Source organism: Sinohyriopsis cumingii, chromosome 16 (genome assembly GCF_028554795.1).
Source record: "Sinohyriopsis cumingii isolate HCF-2022 chromosome 16, ASM2855479v2, whole genome shotgun sequence".
Lineage (NCBI taxonomy): Eukaryota > Metazoa > Mollusca > Bivalvia > Unionida > Unionidae > Sinohyriopsis > Sinohyriopsis cumingii.
In genome coordinates, this window is record NC_142976.1 from 6,937,146 (window position 1) to 6,957,175 (window position 20,030).

General features: G+C 34.9%; 1 protein-coding gene across 2 annotated transcripts in view; it reads left to right on the forward strand.

Moving 5' to 3' along the window:
* Positions 1-18,481, forward strand: part of LOC149779888 (uncharacterized) — a 33,812-nt gene extending 15,331 nt beyond the window's left edge. For both annotated transcript variants that reach the window (XM_089936574.1, XM_089936573.1), the window contains exons 2-3: positions 8,730-10,133; positions 12,683-18,481. In XM_089936574.1, coding sequence (XP_089792700.1) covers positions 8,816-10,133; positions 12,683-12,999 — 1,635 coding nt within the window. In that variant the 5' untranslated portion in view covers positions 8,730-8,815 and the 3' untranslated portion in view covers positions 13,000-18,481. The remainder of the gene's footprint in view (positions 1-8,729; positions 10,134-12,682) is intronic.
* Positions 18,482-20,030: the final 1,549 nt, after the last annotated feature.

Consider the following 20,030-nt stretch of genomic DNA (forward strand, 5'->3'; position numbering starts at 1 on the left):
CTTTAATCTTCATAAAGTATTTTAGAATACTAATGATATTCTACCAACTTTATCATAAATAATAGTATTTTGTTCATAATGATTGACACCAAATAATTTCTTAATAAACTGTAATTGTTCCTTTTGAATGAGGTTCACGTTTGCAAATCCCAATGCTTCTGCTCCGTAACTAAATTTAATACAGGAGTGTTACTTTTGTCAAATAAACACAGAACGTGACTTATATAAACATCGGTGAATTAGTAAAGATCTGTACATAATATATAGACTACTTTCTGAGCCCGGTCAAAGATGTTTTGGAACTTCCGAGAAAGAGTCACCAAGTGTAACAATCTGCAACCCCCGCCTCCTTACGTTCTAAGAAAAATGTACAATCTCAAAATATTCCTACCATTTTCCTAATATCATTGCTTTTATTTTTGAACTATTTACCGACATGTTTCGTCGCATTATAATTGCAAAGTGTCAAAATCTTCGTGCAAACAAATTGCTGAGTTAGACAAAAATTACAACACCATCATACAAAATAAACACAATTTCGTCCTACTTATGAGGGATTCGATATACAATAGTTAATTTAACATTCATCTTCTATGTCATACAATAACACAAATACAAAAAAAAAAAAATGGAGAAAGACATGAAAATAAAATCCTTCCACCAAATTCATCAGCCTAACGTTCAATATACTTGTAACAAGTTTTCCAATCTAACTCAGTAGGGTAATACATCTTAAAAGTTTAAATATAATTACTTGGTCCTTTCTTCTGCAAAAGAAATGGCATACCCATCTGTTTTTACAAAATGAACTGTATTAAACACTGAATAAAACAGTATAAATTAGAATATAAACTAACACGAAAACACCTCCACTAATTAAATGTGTTGTTCGAATCGGCTACCAATTTGCGTCTTCATCTTTATCTGTAATAAAATCATTAAACATTTTTTACATTTCGCATTTTGTTCATCTACAACTATTTACAGTCTCTTCGTGGCACACAAGCAAAGTGAACACACGTTTAGCATATGCTGTTTTATGTTATAACGAAGTTCCCACATGTTAATGGGAATCAATACTGATCTTAAAGACAGTAATATATATCAACCTATAGCAGTAACTTTCAAACCGACCATACGATAATTAACAGATACAAAGATTTTAGAACGCCTCCTAGTAAAATTTCTTACCAAGAATTTTTGTAATGAATTTTCCATCATAAAAAGGAAAAACGCCTGCAACATTTCAAAGACAGGGTTATCGTCCAACAAAATGATTAAGGTATACACCACTCATCAAGATAAGAATTATTTTCTTTTTATAAAAGATTCTTCCTCTTTTCTGCACACTTTTTAAACAAAATAGTATAGATTTTACATTTGTAAAAAATTCGACTAGAATAATTAAGAACGTAGTTTCTGTGCTGAGACGTTTCTCAGAACTTTCTATGCGAGTTCTTAATCAAAATTTCGATAACAAAAAAGTGTACTGATTTCGGGTAACACGCTTTTTTCGTTGTTGCGTCCTGATACTTGCATTTCCGCATTTAATGATCATTTGCTGCTGTGGCGTAACTTTTATTATTCGATTTAGAGGTAGTTACCGCATTAGCATGTCTATACAAGGACTTGAGTCTATACAAGGACTTAAGTCTATACAAGGACTTGAGTCTATACAAGGACTTGAGTCTATACAAGGACTTGAGTCTATGCAAGGACTTAAGTCTATACAAGGACTTGAGTCTATACAAGGACTTGAGTCTATACAAGGACTTGAGTCTATACAAGGACTTCTGATCTTTGGCACCTATTAGGAGACTCCATATTAATGAGATATAAATAATGCAAATGCAAGCCATATGGGTAACCACCCACGATGAGTTTGTACAAAGCTCGTTAAGCTCATTTAGTCATTAAGTATCAATAACTTCCGTTCATCTCATATGTGTGTAATTCATATACAGATATGTAAAACATTGACGTACCACCTGTTACCTTTTGGACTAACTTATTCTGTACTTTATTTCTTGTAGCGTGTGACACGTTTGACTATTTCGTGCTCGGGAACTTTCCATGTAAAATATGTTAATTTGTAGTCACGTGCGTTTTTCATTAGTAAATCTAAACATGCTTTAGATGTTGAGTTTGGTCGTGTAGTTAAAAATAATATTCCAATTTATTTATTCTTTGTGCTTTGCCCGTCTATGGCCTGTAAATAATAAATGCTTTTCCGTGTACGGTTTAATTAGTCTTATATTTTATCACGTTCTGATGAACACTTCTTTTCAAACTTTTTGGGATATAAATGCAGGTGACATTGATAATCAAATACAAATATTTTATGTGATACAATTGAATACCTCAAGATAAAAGCTAAATATGTATTGTGTGTGTGTGCTGAGCGCACAACACACACGTGAGTACTCACACACATACACACACGTATAAACAAAGATGGAAATGGTTCATCACATGCGCTTTTGTGGGATAGAGAAATCCCACCACCGGGATCAGAATTTCTGGGCAATAACTTGTCTAAGGCTTGTGCCTGCATGTAAACTGTGACCCTTCGGTTGAATTTCCGAATCTCACATGAGTGCAAATGGTATATTCTATAACCTAATCTGTTTCATACGAACTGTCCACACATGCTTGAATTAAATAACAATACAGGCATCAAAAGGGAAATGTAAAAACAAAAAAACAAAAAAAAAACCAGCTCGGAAAGAGATTTAAAACAGCAACATTATTCATCTCTCTCTCTCTCTCTCTCTCTCTCTCTCTCTCTCTCTCTCTGTGTGTGACAGGTTCAAGTGTGACTCCGCACATCCACAAGTGCTGCAAACTTCGGTACATTTTTCTCTGTGTACACAATCTGCCTTTAAGCGAGCAAGGCTAACATATTATAGGGGTGTCAGCAGAGGTTATGGTAATTCAGTCCTAGCAACAGACTTCGCAACGACACTTGTATTGCGCAAAAACAAACGTTTCGGTACTTGATTGTTGCCGGACGCCATTGAACGTAGTAGAGCTATCATCTTGTCAATTTATCAACGTGCGTACTTTGCTATTTTCCGATCCTTTTCTATTACTTAAAATTTTGTGGAAGAAATTAAATTTACAGAGACACACACAGACACAGACACAGACACAGACATATCTGTATATATATATATATATATATATATATATATATATATATATATATATATATATATATATATATATATATATATATACATTGCTTCCTTCGTTGTAAATAACATCATAAAGATTATAGGGAGCTCATTACTCGGGTGCATTTATCTTGTAATTGCATTTTTTTCTTCAAATTTGTTTATACAGATTACTAGCACATTTTTCCTGTGTATCACCATTTTCTATTTTACTTTAATTGTTTTTCTAAAATGCCTTCAATGCGTTTACATATATATAGGGATGGACGGATACCCGGACCTGGCAAGGTTTTCCACTACCCTGTAATACCCGATCCGATTTTAAAATAAAATGTTATCGTGTCGGGTTTGTCTCCTCCCCCCTCCAAGTAATAAAATAAAAAGCAAAATAAAATATCACGTTGTTTTATGGTTTACGAAAATGGGGGCGAGAGAGGGCGGGTGGGTTGGGAATGTTGGAGAATGTGTAGTAGAGAAACCCTACCCGGTAAACACCGACCCGCTCGGGTTATTTCCAGCCCGGTACCTCGTACCGTGTACTCGATAAAATTTCCCTTACCGTCCATCCATGGCGTTTCAGAGGATCCAGAATATTAATGCAAATGCGAAAGATAAAGCAAGATATCATTTCATTAGTCACCTTCATTAAATAAAGACATTATTATTATTATTATTATTATTGTTGTTGTTGTTGTTGTTGTTGTTGTTACCGCTGCTGCTGCTGCTGCTGCTGTTATTAAGCTGATTGAAATTGTTTCTGAAGTGTTTCACAGGGCCTTCTTCGGACATTTGGCACGTTGTCTAATGCTACATGCAATTTTGTCAGATGAAAATGGAACCAATTCCAGATCACCTGTGTCAGATATAGTATCGATTATATAAAATGTATTGACTCTTGCTCCATGTTTCTCTACGCTGTAGTAAGAGTAAATAAACGTAGACAGAACTGGAATAATGTCAGTGTAATAATGTGACCGTTTCTTTTCTACTTGGATATGGCTGAATAGAAAGTTAAAGGAGGAAATCTTCTCTCCGTTGGTTGCCTGTTCATTGTCAATATAGATGGGTAGTTTGTAATTGAAAATTACTTAATGCGTAGCATAATTTAAATAAAAACCATTTAATAGGGTGGATAAAGTAAATATGATGTCTAAAAGAATTCCATTTTCGAGTGGAATTCCTGACACGGATTGTATAGATTTTATTCAAAGCAAATTTTCACTGAGTGAAAGAAGGGGTCCCTTGAAGATTATTCTGTAATGTTCTGGGACGACGAGAATGATTCGGTGCTTTTTTTTTTATCCCCGTTTTACTTGTAAACCCACAGTCAACGTTTAAAACTCTATTGTAAGGTTAGTCGACCGATAGTGGATATATAAGAATGTAAAAGTGTCTATTTTGTCTTTTACCGAGTAATATTTTCATGCATCTAATTTTTTACATTTAAACAATGTTTATTTTTTTCTCTCTCTTTTTTTTTCTTTGTGCAATGACGTAATGCATTTCTGAACGAGCGTAAAGTCAAATACACGCACAATAAATGGTTATACATGATAAAGAAATTATTTAAACATCTGCAGAAAACCGGGACTGAATGGTCAAACGTCAAAAATTGGAGCACCGCATCCTGTGAAAAAACTTGATGTGATTTTGTTGTCATGACGCTCCGCGTGATGCAGTATCATGGAGAATAAGATATTTAGTCGTCTCAACAAACATTTCCGATGGTTGCTAGAATGGGAATGCCTGTCTTTGAAGATGTTAATGGTGGTTTTATTGTTGCTAATATCAATTGTCCTCCGATTCTTATATACAAAACGTATCCCCTGCATATTATGATGTTTAATGCCATACTTTGAACTTGTGAAGTTTATTTGTATGTTTTCGTTTTATAACTTTATTACTGTATGACCTTATTGGGATGCATTATATACTGGGCATTGTTTGTACGGCTGTTATGTTGTCGTTGGTTTAGAAGCCAAGTTCATCAAAGTCTGTGTAGCCCCAATATAATAATGATTTAAATACTAATGGATATTATGACCAATACATAAATAGATTTTTCCCCATTCTACTAAAAAAATTCCGTAAATTGCAACCTTTGTATTGTTGATAATACCATTTTCTATCATCAGGAGAAAGTGGCATACACATAATTGATTTTTGGATTGATATTGTCGATTAGTAAGGAATGACCCGTGTGCTTGTGCGATTTAAAAAAAACATCTTTTCAACTGTTGACCAAGTAATGTAATCGTGTTTCACAAAGTGTGGTACTCGTACCACCGATGGTACGCTGAATGTTCTCAGCGGGTGCGTAGCAGAAAATAAATCACTAAAATTCACACTAAAATAAACACTACGGCACTGGCAGAAGGGGTACGTCGATAAGATCGATCCCCAAAAGGGGTACGCCGATAAGACCGATCCCCATAGGGTACGCGAATGTTATAAGTTTTGGGAGCACTGGAATATACCATCAATGTTCTCACATCTGTAGTCATAGCAATGCAAACATGGAAGCATGTCCTTAAAATAAAAGCTGATGTATGTACAATATAACCGTAACTCGCATTAATGAAGCGCTACATGTTTTCAATATTGACAATTACTGGTAACCTTTCCTTGTAAACAGTGGCCTTTGCACTGTCATTGACCTTTCATATGGATTTTTAAAAAATAAAAATTCTCTGCTTTTTATGTGTACATATGTGGGGACGGAACAAAACGAGTTTAAATATTTCTTAAATAAAATTGTGTACTTTTGTGTTTACACATTTATTTGTTTGAGTATTTTTCGTGTGTGTGTGTGTGTGTGTGTGTGTGTGTGATTTGTTAACTCTTTTAATGCATCATGGTACATGCATGTATATTGGCGACCCTACCGTTCCTTTCTGACATCTATTTTGTGGTATAAACGTATACACGTGACGTATTCCTAAATGTATATGGCACCATTTTGAATGTAACAAGATTTCCACTTGAGTTGATTATTGTTTGGTCCTTCTTCCGGCTGATGCATGTTTCTACAGACCTACGCACTGTTGGCCTTTCATACTGTCTCCTGGTGGCAGATATAATGATAATGACGCGCACTATATTAGTTGTTCTTGACTTGTCTAAGGGCGTACAGAGCCGATTTAATAATGACTTCTGTTTGTTTTGATGTGTCCTCGGAAACGGCTGTAGCTTTAACGGAGATTATATGTCAAATCCTTTGACATCGATGGCACAACAGTTAGGAAGATTAAAAATAGAGCTTCCGGCACTTCAATTACGATAAACAAATACAACGTTGGCAACAAAGCTTTTGACAGAAGGAATTAGAAGGATGCGTTTTCAATCCGGTATTCACACTGATGGTAAAACCTCATACACATCAACAATCATTTCAACTTTTGCACGGGAATCAAAAGATATTGGTAATGTGATAGGGTGTTGGGATTTTGTTCAAAGGAAATATTTCCTTTTATTGGTATAATTGTAAAAACCAAACTATTATTTACGACGTGCATTTAAACCTTGGACTGCCTTCAGTAATTATTGTGTACATTCTATTCGAAAAATGCGCGTGTGTGTGTGGTTCAGTTAGGCGTCTCAGCTTCAGTAATTATTGCGTACGTTCCGTTCGACAAAAAAGTGTGTGTATCTGTATGTGTGTGTGGTTTATTTAGGTACTATTTTTGTAAGTCTTTGGTATGACTCGGCCGGGGATCGAACTCACGACCTCCCGCATCCGAAGCGGACGCTCTAACCACTAGGCCACTGGAGCGGTCTCTGTTTTTGCGTTCGTGCGGTTTTAAATTCTTACCTCGTTTTTTTATTTTTATTTTTTTATTTTTTTATAGCTTTCGCTGCATTTTCTGTTTTATATGTATATACTGAATTAATCGTGTAGCTGGACACAAAGATGCGATTTATATTCGTATTTCCAGCAACCGAATTCACCCAGAATGTTCACTGGATGGGATGAGAGCGAGATCTGATTTTGGGATTGACTCATTTCTGATGACTTAATTCATGTTCGTCAATTTTGGGACAATCAGTCTTGTTGCCAAGGAAACGGACACACATATGAAACTTAAGCATCCTGTCAGTCTTTATTCTCAGACAAATTGTTTTCTTCAAAGAATTGTATAGTGTTATATAGTTTTGACCGATTTTTCATCGATTTCCGTTATCTTTCACAACAACATAACTATATTTTCATTCAATATTCATTCACACACCTTGTGCAATTTGCAACCTTTGAGCCTTTGCTTCCCTGACTTTCATTATTCCACATACTATATATCAAAAGTAGATACGCTTTCAAACATAATACTTTTTCATTTTAATCAAAACAGCGACACCATAACTTCCTATACAATCCATAAAAAATGTTCAAAATTGGTGTGTTAAGAACATATAAAGATGAGACCAAGTTTGGTAACTTTGGAAGATCAAACAAGTTTGAAATCACTGAGAAAATTAACATCACATGCATGATACCATATCTTGCAAAATGCATGTATTTTCTGTACGCACTCTCGTCTGTATTTATGTATATTGGTTTATAACTTCGTATGTATTGTAGCAAAACATAAGTATTTGCTATTTGTACTTACGTCTCCGTTTATAGCTTTAATAGATTTTCATGATGATTTGCTCAGTACAGGTAGTCGGTGTTGGGAAGGGTTATCTCAGACGGAGTAATTAACCATTTTTAAGAAGCAGACGTCATAATGTACATCATTAACTAGGCTTTATAGTAGCATGGATTAGTTTCAAAGATTAGTTTCATACATTCGACCCTCCCTAATGTCTTAACGTAGTGAACTCTCTGGATATTTTTTTATTATGTATACATGTGTAGTTATTTGAGATAGCACATAATTCTTTGTATTGTTTGTTAAGGTCGTGTTTTGCGGCGCAAGGTGCAAAGTTCTAATCTTCGGCTTGGAAAATCTTCCTGAAGAATCATACCAGTTTGAAACAAGAAAAACCATGCAAGTGTGAAATTAGATTTTTGTGAAGTGTGGTCATTAGGTGATTGGAAAACAATTATTTGTAGCATGTAGTAGTTTAGAACCCTTCTGTTGACAATGACTATTACTTATACTTATGCATATAGGTTTTAATGTAGTATAAAGGGATTACTAAGTTCGTGCATAATAATTTACACCATTCGCGAACCTTGGCAAGCAAAAGACTGAAATTATCCGACAGTTTCATAAATTTAATTTTAAATGAAAATAAATGCAAGGCTCTATTTATCTTACGACTGAAACAACAATTTTACTTGACCCAACCGCATGATAATGTAGTGAATTGACTTTGAAGTGTGTTTAAATGATTCGGCCGTTACGCACTTCGTTTGCATGACGTTATGACGAAATGAGACGTCATTACTCGTTTTCCAGGTAAGAAAGTTTTGATATTGGTATATTAACGTAACTAGTATAGTAGATATACGAGTAACAGATAATCTCAAATATAATGAATTTATTAAACGAGTTGAATAATTTCAAGCTTTTGCGACCCGTAACGATTAGAGCTCTTGCATCTTTTCAGCACGAGGGCCAGAACAGTGTCAAAGGATGAACATATCGACCAAGATAAGTGAATGCTGGACCAGTATATGATGAAATATTCGAAGCATGCCCCCAAACTATCAAGATCGAAATCATGTTATCGGTCTGAGGGCGCCAAGCTCTCGTGAGACGGAGTACAAGTTCATCTCAGACACCGTGAACGACATTTGTATGGAAATAAAGGCGTATGCAAAAGAGCACTTTAGTAAGAGGAAAATTAACTACGACGCATGCGCAAACTGCCTGAGGGAGCTGTGCAAACAATGGAATTGGCAGCCTTCTAAAACTGAGACTTGGAAAGATTTATTTGAAAAGACCAAAGTCAGAAATGTTGATAACGGTATGAAAGACAATGAAGATGTCAGAGATTTGGTAGGACTGTGTGAAAGATCAAGAGTATTTGAAAGTCTTATACCTCAACTAAGAGAAAGACTGGTGAATTGTTTAAAGGAGCATGTTCATAAATACTGTGTAAGCTTCGTGGAAGAGGCTGAAGGGGTGGATGCTAGACCGGTCCACGAGTATGAAGAGGCCATTAGAAGCTACCAGAAAGACATAAATATTAAAGTGGATTCAATGAATGCTGATATTTTAAAGTATGGAGAGATGAAAACTCCTTTAGAAAAATTCATAGAAGATGGCGCCAGTGTAGGAACATTAATGGAAGAAATATGCATTCAGATTGTTGAAATATCTCACGTACTGAAAACCTGGGCTAGCGACGATGCAGCTTACCCGGACAAATTAGAACAGGAAGTGTTTTTCAATAATTCTTATAAAGAAAAATTACACGAGGACGTCGTAAAGCTTCATAAAAGGAGTTCGTCTTTATCAAAGAGTCTCGAAAGGAAACAAAAATTCACTTCCAAACTTGAAAAGGAATATTTAATTTATAGACGTGAAAAAATTAAATTGAAAAATAGTCTGCAAACAGTTTGTGGCAAGATTGAAAAGTTCCAGAGACAAATTGATAATATGAATGGAGAAATAGAAGATGCAAAGGAAATGTTGACTAACAAGAGGATGATAACGCCACGGCAACAAGTAGACATGCAACTCAAACTCCATTCCGACCTCAAAGAGTACGAGAGATTATATGAAAGACTTGAGGTGATGGAGCGTCAGAAAATGAGGCTCGAAAGGGACCTGAAGGAAGTATCTGATAGGACATATGAATTGAAGGTTGAGGTAATCACCAATAGACACGATCAGGAAGAGATAAATCAAAGCCTGGTGGGCATGGATCTGGAAGAAAAGTCACTTAGGGACAGGATTGACGCCATAGACCGGAAAACCAACGTCATAAAAAACATAAGGGTCCTGAAGGTTTCACCGGAAACACTCAGAAAACTTCATCGGCGTCGGCGGGAATACCAGCAACACGGTAAAAAACTGTACATTTCTTGTACTTTAATCAATAAGCAAATTATATATTTTATTCGTATTATTATCTGTGTTACGATATATGTTCAAAACTCTAATTGCATATTAGGACCAGATACCTTTTAGTGCCGTTAACAACATTTAACAAGTTAACTAAGGTTGGATAAATCGAATAACTTGTCTTTCGGGGAAGAGATTGACACTATATTGTTAGTACTTCATTTTCTATTATCTGCTTTTGTTTCCTTTCTTCGTCAAAAGTTGCAGACATAGGGACATATTGGTCACAATGAAAGATTTATTCTTACTCTGCCTCTAACGACATTTAGGTTGGGAGGTTACAACTTGCGATGGTCCTGTGCATAATTTGTAGATTTCAGTTGGATAAGCCTTTCAAGTTGTGACGGTTAATTACAATGTTAACCAGCCTAATATCTGCAAAATCATAGACGAGCTTTCAGTATTTGCTTAAGATGCTACTAACATGCAATCAAGGTGTCCACTGTGACAGAATGGCAAGCGTGTCGATTCACGATCAGCGGGTTGCGAGTTGGAAAATTTTCCTCGACAATTCTGGATCGACTGCTGTGGTGCGTTTATTGGCGAATATAAATAACTTGATTTCCTATGTCACGGCACTAAAAAGTCGTTCATGGGTTGATATTTCGTTAAACCCATATCAATCAACCACTCAATCATTTAGACTTGAGGCGTAGAATATGCCCATGCAGTTTACCAGGAGAACACGTGTTTCATTACTTCTCACTTAAGCTTTGATAACACATATAAACAAAACCTCGCACTTTTAAAACTATCGACTGTAAGAAAGCTTATAGGGATGGACGGGTACCCGGTTCGACCCAGCCACCCAGACCTGGCCTGGTTAAATTACGAAAGTTTGATCTTGCCAGGTCCAGTCCCCCCCCCCCCCCCCGGCAGCAATAATATAAAGTTAAAGAAAAACATTATTTTATGGTATATACAAAATGGTGCGTGAGAGAGACGGCGGAGAAACCGAACAACCCGTTTAAAACCTAATCGACCTCGGCTGGGAACCCGGCAAAATACCCGTCCATCCCTACTAACTGACGCTGCACTCAATTTTTGAGTATCACTTAATTTCTGTTTTCAATCAGAACTAATTAAAGTCCAATTTACTTCAACTGGTTAGTACTATATTAAATCAACATTTTTTTCTTCATCTTAAAAGTGTGTACCGTTTTGTCTTATAGTATTATAGCTTTATAATAATGGGTGACATAGTAACAAGTCATGCAAGTTCAGTCACTAACAGTTTCCATAATTCATTTAGATTGCTAATTATTAGAGAGGTAATTATTTGACGTCCACGTTTTGTGTTTGGAATTCGTTTTTAGGCATTTCCTTATGGTATTTCATTGATTGCATAAATGAGCACTATGGAGTAGAGGGTCCACAGATGACAAATTTTAAGATCTGTACATTCTGTGGCGAACCGAGAGTGAGGAAGGGTGGGAGATAGAAAGAAGAAGCAGAAGCAGAAAAATGAAAATAGATTTAAATATGGAAATATATATTTGAATAACGTACATAAAAGCAGATCTCTTTACTGAACAGTTAAAAAGTATTTTCAAAAATGATATCGCCACTATGGTGATATTTCCCCCCCCGCTGATATTATACTGCAATGTCTCACAATGAAATTATATATATATATATATATATATATATATATATATATATATATATATATATATATATATATATATATATATATATATATATATATATATATTTCTTTTTTTCTTTCTATGATTTTGAGCAACGGGCCAGCTTAGGTCTCACGTCATGGTCCTAACTGCTTTAGATCTAACATTATACATGTATGTGGAATAAAACTTCATTGAAATTTCATGTCTGGAGATATTTTTGTTGGGTTGATAGGGATCATTTGCGAAGTAAACGGATTTATTTGTGTATCACTTGCAAACTCTGTAAATAACTTTCAGATTGAACTGAAATTGCTTCACTGTTTTAAATCAACATTTTCATTAGAGTCAGTGGTCCCAGCTTAAAGCATACGTTTATTTACTTATTTTGTTATCTTTGTTTTAGGATGAATTATACCATTATAAGTTAAACTGTGAATATAAAAATAAATACATAAATAATAATAAGAAAAAAAAATTAGCTGGAAAGGTTTTGACCGTCTGAATTTACACGTGACATATAGTGATAGTCATCTAGGTGTCGGAGTATCAGAGAACGCTTCCACAAGTTGTCAGTGTGCCTGTAGTTATGTAATACCTCATTTTTTTGCCAGCGATACTATTGCCAACCGGTCATTGGTATTTGTATATGATACAGTCTGACGGACGTATCAGAATATATTAGTTATGAATCTTGACCATTTAGGTTAGAACTACAATTCCAGCTTTCTGACAGCCCCGATTTTCGTAAAAAGTGTGATATTTGTGTTTAAGTGTAATATTTGTGTACACTTTTAATTCATATTTCTTTTTTTTCAACGACGTTGCATAAAAAGTAAAAGCTAATCTACTTGTTTTACAGGACAGTTGAACGAAGCATGCCATTTCGTCGCCCAATTTATCGGTGATGACTGGAAAAAACTATATATCAAGCTTCCTTTCGTGCCGGTCCGTGACAACTCTAAACTCCAACACGATGTTGAGATTATCGACATGATCGCCGGCAGGCGGGACAAAACCATTCCCGAGCAGGCGCTAAAGTCTTTGGAAAAATGGAGGGTTTTTAACAGACGACACGCCGACATAAGTCAACTAGTGCGAAGTCTGCGACAACTAAATAAATTAGAGCTAGCACAGAAGGTCGAGACAAAGTTCGTGGATGCAAGTGCTTACGGATGAATGACTTCCATTCTTAATTCTTTTTCTTTACATTATAAACCTTGTGCCAGTGTATGCTGTCTCCGTATCATGGAATACATCAAGGCCAAAAAACGCCAATTTATTCACATCTGCAACAGGCGTCCTTGCCGAGAGCAAGGGCTGAAAAGAGGTCGTGATGAACTTTCGTCACGAATCAAGATTTGTGGCTTACTGGGGAATCTTTTAAGATTTGGCATTCTAATTGGACAATACAGGGGTTCAGTTAGCCACTAAAGAAAGAATTTTCTGTATGCTTTTTTTTTATATCTTGGACAATGTTCTTGGTCCGCCTCTTGCTCCAATCATAAGCTGACGATGGATTTTGCTACTTTTTATTTTGAGTATGAGGATTTGTCTCCGTTATTAAAACATATGTATTTGACAGTAAATATACTGACTATACTATTTTTGTCAAGGTTCTCACACCCCAAGACGGCAGCTGATTTTGCTATCCATTATGCTAACTGACAACGATGGTAATTGTCAGTAAGCTCAAGAAGAAACCAATATGTAAACTAGGAATCATTGTAAAAAAACAACAACAAAAAAAACAAAACAATACAGATGTGCAGTCAGTTTGGGAAAAGGTAAACATAAGGTATAGGCTTTTTGGTTGTTGTCTTATTGTTCAGTCCTATGCATATGCCGAAAATTATACAAGATTCAATTGAAGCAAAAGCAAGATGGCGTGCCAAGTTGGGATCGCCGTTTTTAGCCATGTACTGAAGCAAGATGGCGGACAGGAAGTCCATTACTTTTACTTCTCTACCTGACTGTTTTGGAGCTACCTGTTATGGAATCTTCAGTTAAACTCGAAGAACACGTTCTTACATGTTTGCGTCTGAAATCGTCTTAACTTATAGGATCAACTTTAAAACAATAAACATAGCCTATCACGTTTATCATTTTGGGCCATCTTTGTCCTCCTGAACTTAGGTTTCTCAGGAACACTAAGCTTGTCGTTAGTGAGAGAATTTTCACATGTGAAAAGGTCCACGTTACTGATTCACTGATTCTCAGTTGGAACAATCGCTTTTGGTCCAAGGCGCCCGCCCGACCTCCCACCAAGCAATACTACTCTTCAATCGGATCATCTCGATACGTTTCTACCAAAATTCCACCTCAAAAATATTTATATAGAGCGACACAGTGTGAAAAGTTGAAAATCAGCAGATTATAACAGAAGTACATTACGTTAGGTAAACCAGTTACGTTCTTAAACAAATTAGTTACTTTGAGCATCTAGTTGCATAAGCAGAAACACATTTTAGTATAAAGTTCAAACTTAGAAAGAGAAAATAGTGAATGTTTTGACCAAGAATTAATCACCACAGTCGATTTTTTGCCTTGATGAACGCTTCATTGGTTCGTGACGTCATGACGTAGAAGGCGGTGTACTTATAAGGTCATAAAGGTCATATCCGGAAAGACCCGACTGTGTTCCCACTGTACTCTTGGCAAATATCAATATTTCATTTACGGAAAACATTTTTTATTGTGACAGGAAACTTAAGACTTTTGTTAACGGATATATTGCAACCTTACAGTATATAACTGATTGTGATAAAAAAATAATTAATTAATTATCCAAGTTGAAAAACGTTGACAACGAGTGTAGAGCTGACCGAATTACAACTTTAAGTCAAAACGGTACAATAACTCAAAAATACGTTTTGTATGATCAATGATTTCACTAACAGATAGCAACCCTCAATGAAACTGCTTTTCCTGAAGGGAAACTCAGGAATATACAAACGACACGTCTTTCTTTCATTGTTAGTGGCCCGGTCGTTTTGAATTTTTTGCGAAATAGAAGTACAATCGACAATAGTAGCTCAACATGTCTACATTCTAACCAAAAATTACGCAGCCAGGCTGATGGGCACATTTTAAGCGAAGCTCAGTAATCTAAAAGGCGTCGGGTAAAGGTGTCCACATGACGCGGATGCCAAAACAAATATGGTGCAATTAAAGGGTAAAGATTTTTATTTAAAAAAAACTCAGATAAGGACTATCGTGCCTAAAATATTGAAAACAAACTTAAATACGCATTCTTACTGAAAATTCGTATACCAATTTTAGTTTCAATTCATGAAATTATTGAGCGTAAGCATGAGGACAAAAGTCCAAAAACTTTTTGCCAGCGAAGGTGAAAATTAAACTGTAACCAAGTCGTCTTAATGTTGACGTTCTTATAAAATCTAGTTAAACTCTGTGAAGTAGTTAAAACGTTGTTAAATGGAAACAGGAGGGGCATGTTTTTAAGTCAAACTGGGGCCACAACTCTGTAATATTTTGCGGGATGACGATGAAAATCGACCTTGACATGTAAAGCCTTAGACAAAATTTAATATCAATCAAGGTAGCCCTTCAAAAGTCATCGAGTGAAAATTAATTGGTGAGGGTCGTTATTTGGCGACACTGACGTGGGTAACATTATAAACTCACTCCTTTGACATTCGGCAAATAAAATACGAACCTAAAGCAACAGCAAGGAAAAGAATACACCGGTATAAATAAAACTAATACGGTTGTATTTGGTACAAAATCGTCACTTTTGAATAGAGTGCAAATACATTAGTTATTTGGATTCCAAACAAGATACTAGATTAATGAAAGTCTATTTTCCGACCAACTGCTTCGAACTCAAATAACTATGTACCATTACTGATTTAGGAAAAAATAAAGTGCTCTATGGACGTCTAACCTTATCAAGGAGGTGCCGGGATAAGCTAACCTTCCGTAAATGAAACTTTTCGATATGACCCATCATGTTGTAATGAAATATTTATCAAGCTCTTCATTTCACAAATAAAAGACAGCTTCTTGAATCGCTACGAATAAAGAAAATCTTTCGTGCATACCAAGAGTCAGCGTCACGGTTTCATATTATCTTGTTTGTATCGGATAATTGATTTTGCAAGGTTATAACAAGACACTGAAAAGCTTTCAGAATAGTATCAATTGAAACAAGACTCTGTTTGGCACTGATTATTTATGTTATCATGCAATCATTTTCCTACCATTTATCTGTGATTATGTGTCGTATTTTAGCGGGCTTCTAATCGTTTTGAAAATTAATGGACGTGGAAGGAAGGCCGTCGTTTGGCTACGCAGTGTCTCACCTATAGTTAATGAATGTCGCTTTCAAGTTCGTTTTGGGGTAAAGCGCTGAATGGTGCAACATTAAAAGCCTCAAAATCTCTTGTCGTATTATGCTACATTTATTGATTTCCTACACGCCAGAGTTCAAAACAGTCGTGTAGGCTAATAATATATCCAAAAATAGACAAAAATGCTATAAAAATGGGCATTGTGTTGCAAGTCTTCTCATCAATAAATTGGTATGTAAACTCGAAGCCACAAACAATTAGATCACAAAAAGATAATCAAGTAAAAGTTACACTCGTAAAATCAATGAGTTATTTGGACTATATTATATTCTTTTGAAAATGTCGAAAAAGGAAAATTCAAATATTGTCCAATCCTTGTTTTAAAAACGGATTGTGCGATTCATCCTGGGCACTGAGTTCAGGAATTTACAGGAATGTGGAGATACTCTCACTTTCGTTCTCACGTAATATAATCTTGTATTAACACCTAGCCAACAGACTATCACTGCATTGCGAATTTGGAACCTGAACTTCATGACGACAGCAGTGACCATATGAAATGTAAAAATTAAATCTGAAACAAGTGAAGCTCAGAATAATGTTATAAGAAAACAATCGAAACATTCCGGATAAAAAAGGAGACATTCGGCATTGTACTGGTTATTATTCTGAAAATGTAATCACCCAATAATGACTACTTTGGCGTGACGTTTATGTCACACAATCTAAATTCTAGCTATGAATAAAATTTGGTCCATTAATGGGGTTTTAAATGACGAGTATAATGTGACAAAAATTATAATTCAATTCATTTTGTACGAAAATAGTATTTGCATAACAAGACCTTGATGTTGGACACGAAAAGTCAACAATCGTAGATCACCATTTTTTTATTTTACATAGTCTTTTCAACAACCCTTGGCGATATCGTAGGGATATAGTTGAGCTATTTAAAAAAAAAAAGATCGGGGTAAATAAGATTAATTTGTAAAGAAAAAAATATGAAATTTATGTAAATTACTGAAAACTAAAAAATAAATCCGTTTGACTAATCGTCGCAAACTTGAACAAAAGCGCGTTCTTCATGGCGTATTATCCGTCTTTTCGGTCTAGACTGCCTCTGCTCCCATATCAGAGAGACCATATTTGTAGTTGCTTCGCCATTTCCATTAATGAAGCATGTAGTCGAATATTCTAACAAAAAAACATTATAAAACAGAATGGATAATTGGGCCATTTTTGGAAAAATAGGGAAAAAAGGCATCTGACACAGATAGTAGGACAAAAGGGCATCTGACACAAACATTAGGAAAAACGAGGGTTTCTGGAAAGACTGCTTTATATCCAACAAGTTGTGAGTCATTTAACTATTCTGAAGGTCCGAGAAAAAACGTTAAGCACGTGTCCCATTGACATTTCTCCTACATGCTATTCCATCAGTCACTCATTCCACGATGTGAACCAATGACATAAATACATTATACATGTATCACTTATATTTCACTACGTATTTTTGTAAACTTGCGTCTACAAAATTAATCTACAATTTCATGAATTCTTGCTTGATGGGTACTGGACAACAAAATGCTTTTAAAAATATATGTATTGCTGATTGCAAGAGAGATGTGAATGTATGCCAAGACAACTCATGAATTATGGAAAGATCTCTTCTGCAAGAAAGAGTAAGCAATTCCTATCTGGCTGGCATCAAGTTTTTGAAATTTATTACATCTGACAAAGGTATTGCATTTTGTTAACTATACATTTTCCCCCAGCCAGTCTTCCTGCATTGGACATGCTGATTTCGAACCTAAAGTGAATAGACTATTTTTTTCTTCTATTTACTAGCCATTGCACCTGACAAAGAGACATAAATAACACTTTGCGTTATCTGACCATGTTCAAATTTTCAACCAAAAATATAATTTGAATTTGCATATAGCCGAGCGTTTTTCAGAAGGTATAATGTAAAATGTCTTAAAATGTTGGTTATCAGATAAAATAATTTCACTCACACAAGACAAAAATGGATGGTACATTTTTTGCCATACATGTGTGAAATTGATAAAATGTATTATGAACCATAACTCTTGTAATGGGCAAATAATCTACTATGATGCTATGTTGTATTTTTGATCTGTTATATACTCGTAGTCATGGAGATGGTTATCATAACTGCTTTGTATGTGTAGTCTGCTTGACTCTTACATGCTAGCTCTATATTTCATTTTGATTATAGTATTTATTTATTTTGTAAATCTTTATGAAGTTGGACCTGCTGATTTCACATTATTTAATATTTAAAAGAAAGAGACTGATAATCACATGTGAATAAATTATGGATTGTGCCTTCTCATTTTGTTGTATAATTTTTAACACTCCCCATTCTCTCTCTCCCTTAAAACACAGGTGACAGCCAGCACAGCAACTAATTGCTGAAATTGTATGTTTATTAGCAGTTTAAAGTACAAAACTGATCATAAAATACATCTAAAACTGTCGACTAAAACCAAGAAATTTCTTCTGCAAAAGAAATTTGAACAAATCCATTTCAAATATATTGCATGTTGTTTACCAATAAATTAATAACTGGAACAATGTTAAAAATTAGTATAACTTTGATGATTGTTAGTCTCCCCAACTGCAAACTTAATTTCAGTGTCATATTGAAAGGTTTTAGAATTTTACAATTATGTGACTTTTAATGGTCAGAATAATCATAAAGTCATAGTTCTGAAGTGAGTAGGAGTTTTACAATGAGAACAGTTTAACGATTCTGTGGTTTAAAAAAAGTGTGGCAAACCAGTCCCAAAATTAATACTGCGGTTATGAAAAGGTGTGGCAAACCATTCCCAAAATAAACCTTCTATTGGAGTTATGAAAAAGTCTGGCAAATCAGTGCAAATCCAGTCTGTTTGTTCTTTTTTTCTTTTCACTAGAACAAAACAATATTAAGTAGTATCCACGTTATTCTTTGCAATCTATTGAAAAGAACTATTGAGAAGGAGAATAGTGATATGTTTGAACCGGTATTTCAGGAATGGAGCAAGCCCAGATTACACCAGATCTTGACATGATTGGTGACATGAGCCATGACATGTATTTTGATAGGTCCGTTTACATGTGCATGAAATCACATTCAAGTCCTATATCTAGTATGTGATAAGTCGGTATAATTATTACATTTTTAATGATGGTACAAAAGCCTACTATAATAATTGCAATGTAACAATTATTTTGTTTAGAAAACAAAAGCAAGAACTGAAATAGAGTGATATATCGTTTTTGTAGAGAAAAATTTATTGTGACAGCTGAAACTACAAAGAAAAAGAATGCAGACAGGATCTGAACTTGATATATCTGAAAAGTAGTCCATTCATTTGATCTGCTGAGATATATCTGAACATATACTGTTGAAAATTTGATAATGATTGTAATACATTCAAAGATTCAAAGAGCATTTTTTTTCTATGAAGTAACTTTTAAGTGGACAGCACACTTGCAATTTATCTTTCTGATGAAAATGTTTATTACAAGAATTATTACTGCAAAATCTATGAAGCTTTATGGAAAATATTATTTTACAAGTCAGGAATAACCCCATAAAACAAAAAACAAGAATGGTGAAAAAATTATTTCATAATCTGACTTTAAATTAAAGCTTTGTTCTTGGCATTTTTCACGGTCTCAAAAACTGTGTATGCAAAAATTCCCACTAATTTTTTACTTCTCAAAATTTATTTTTTGCTTCAATTTCTTTTAGGACAAATATCAATTACGCTCAGCCTTGTCCTTGTCCTTAACAAAAAAGAAATATTCACTGGATAATTAAGAGCCATCAATAAGAACTTTAAGAGTCATCAATAAGAACTTTAAGAGTCATCAATAAGAACTTTA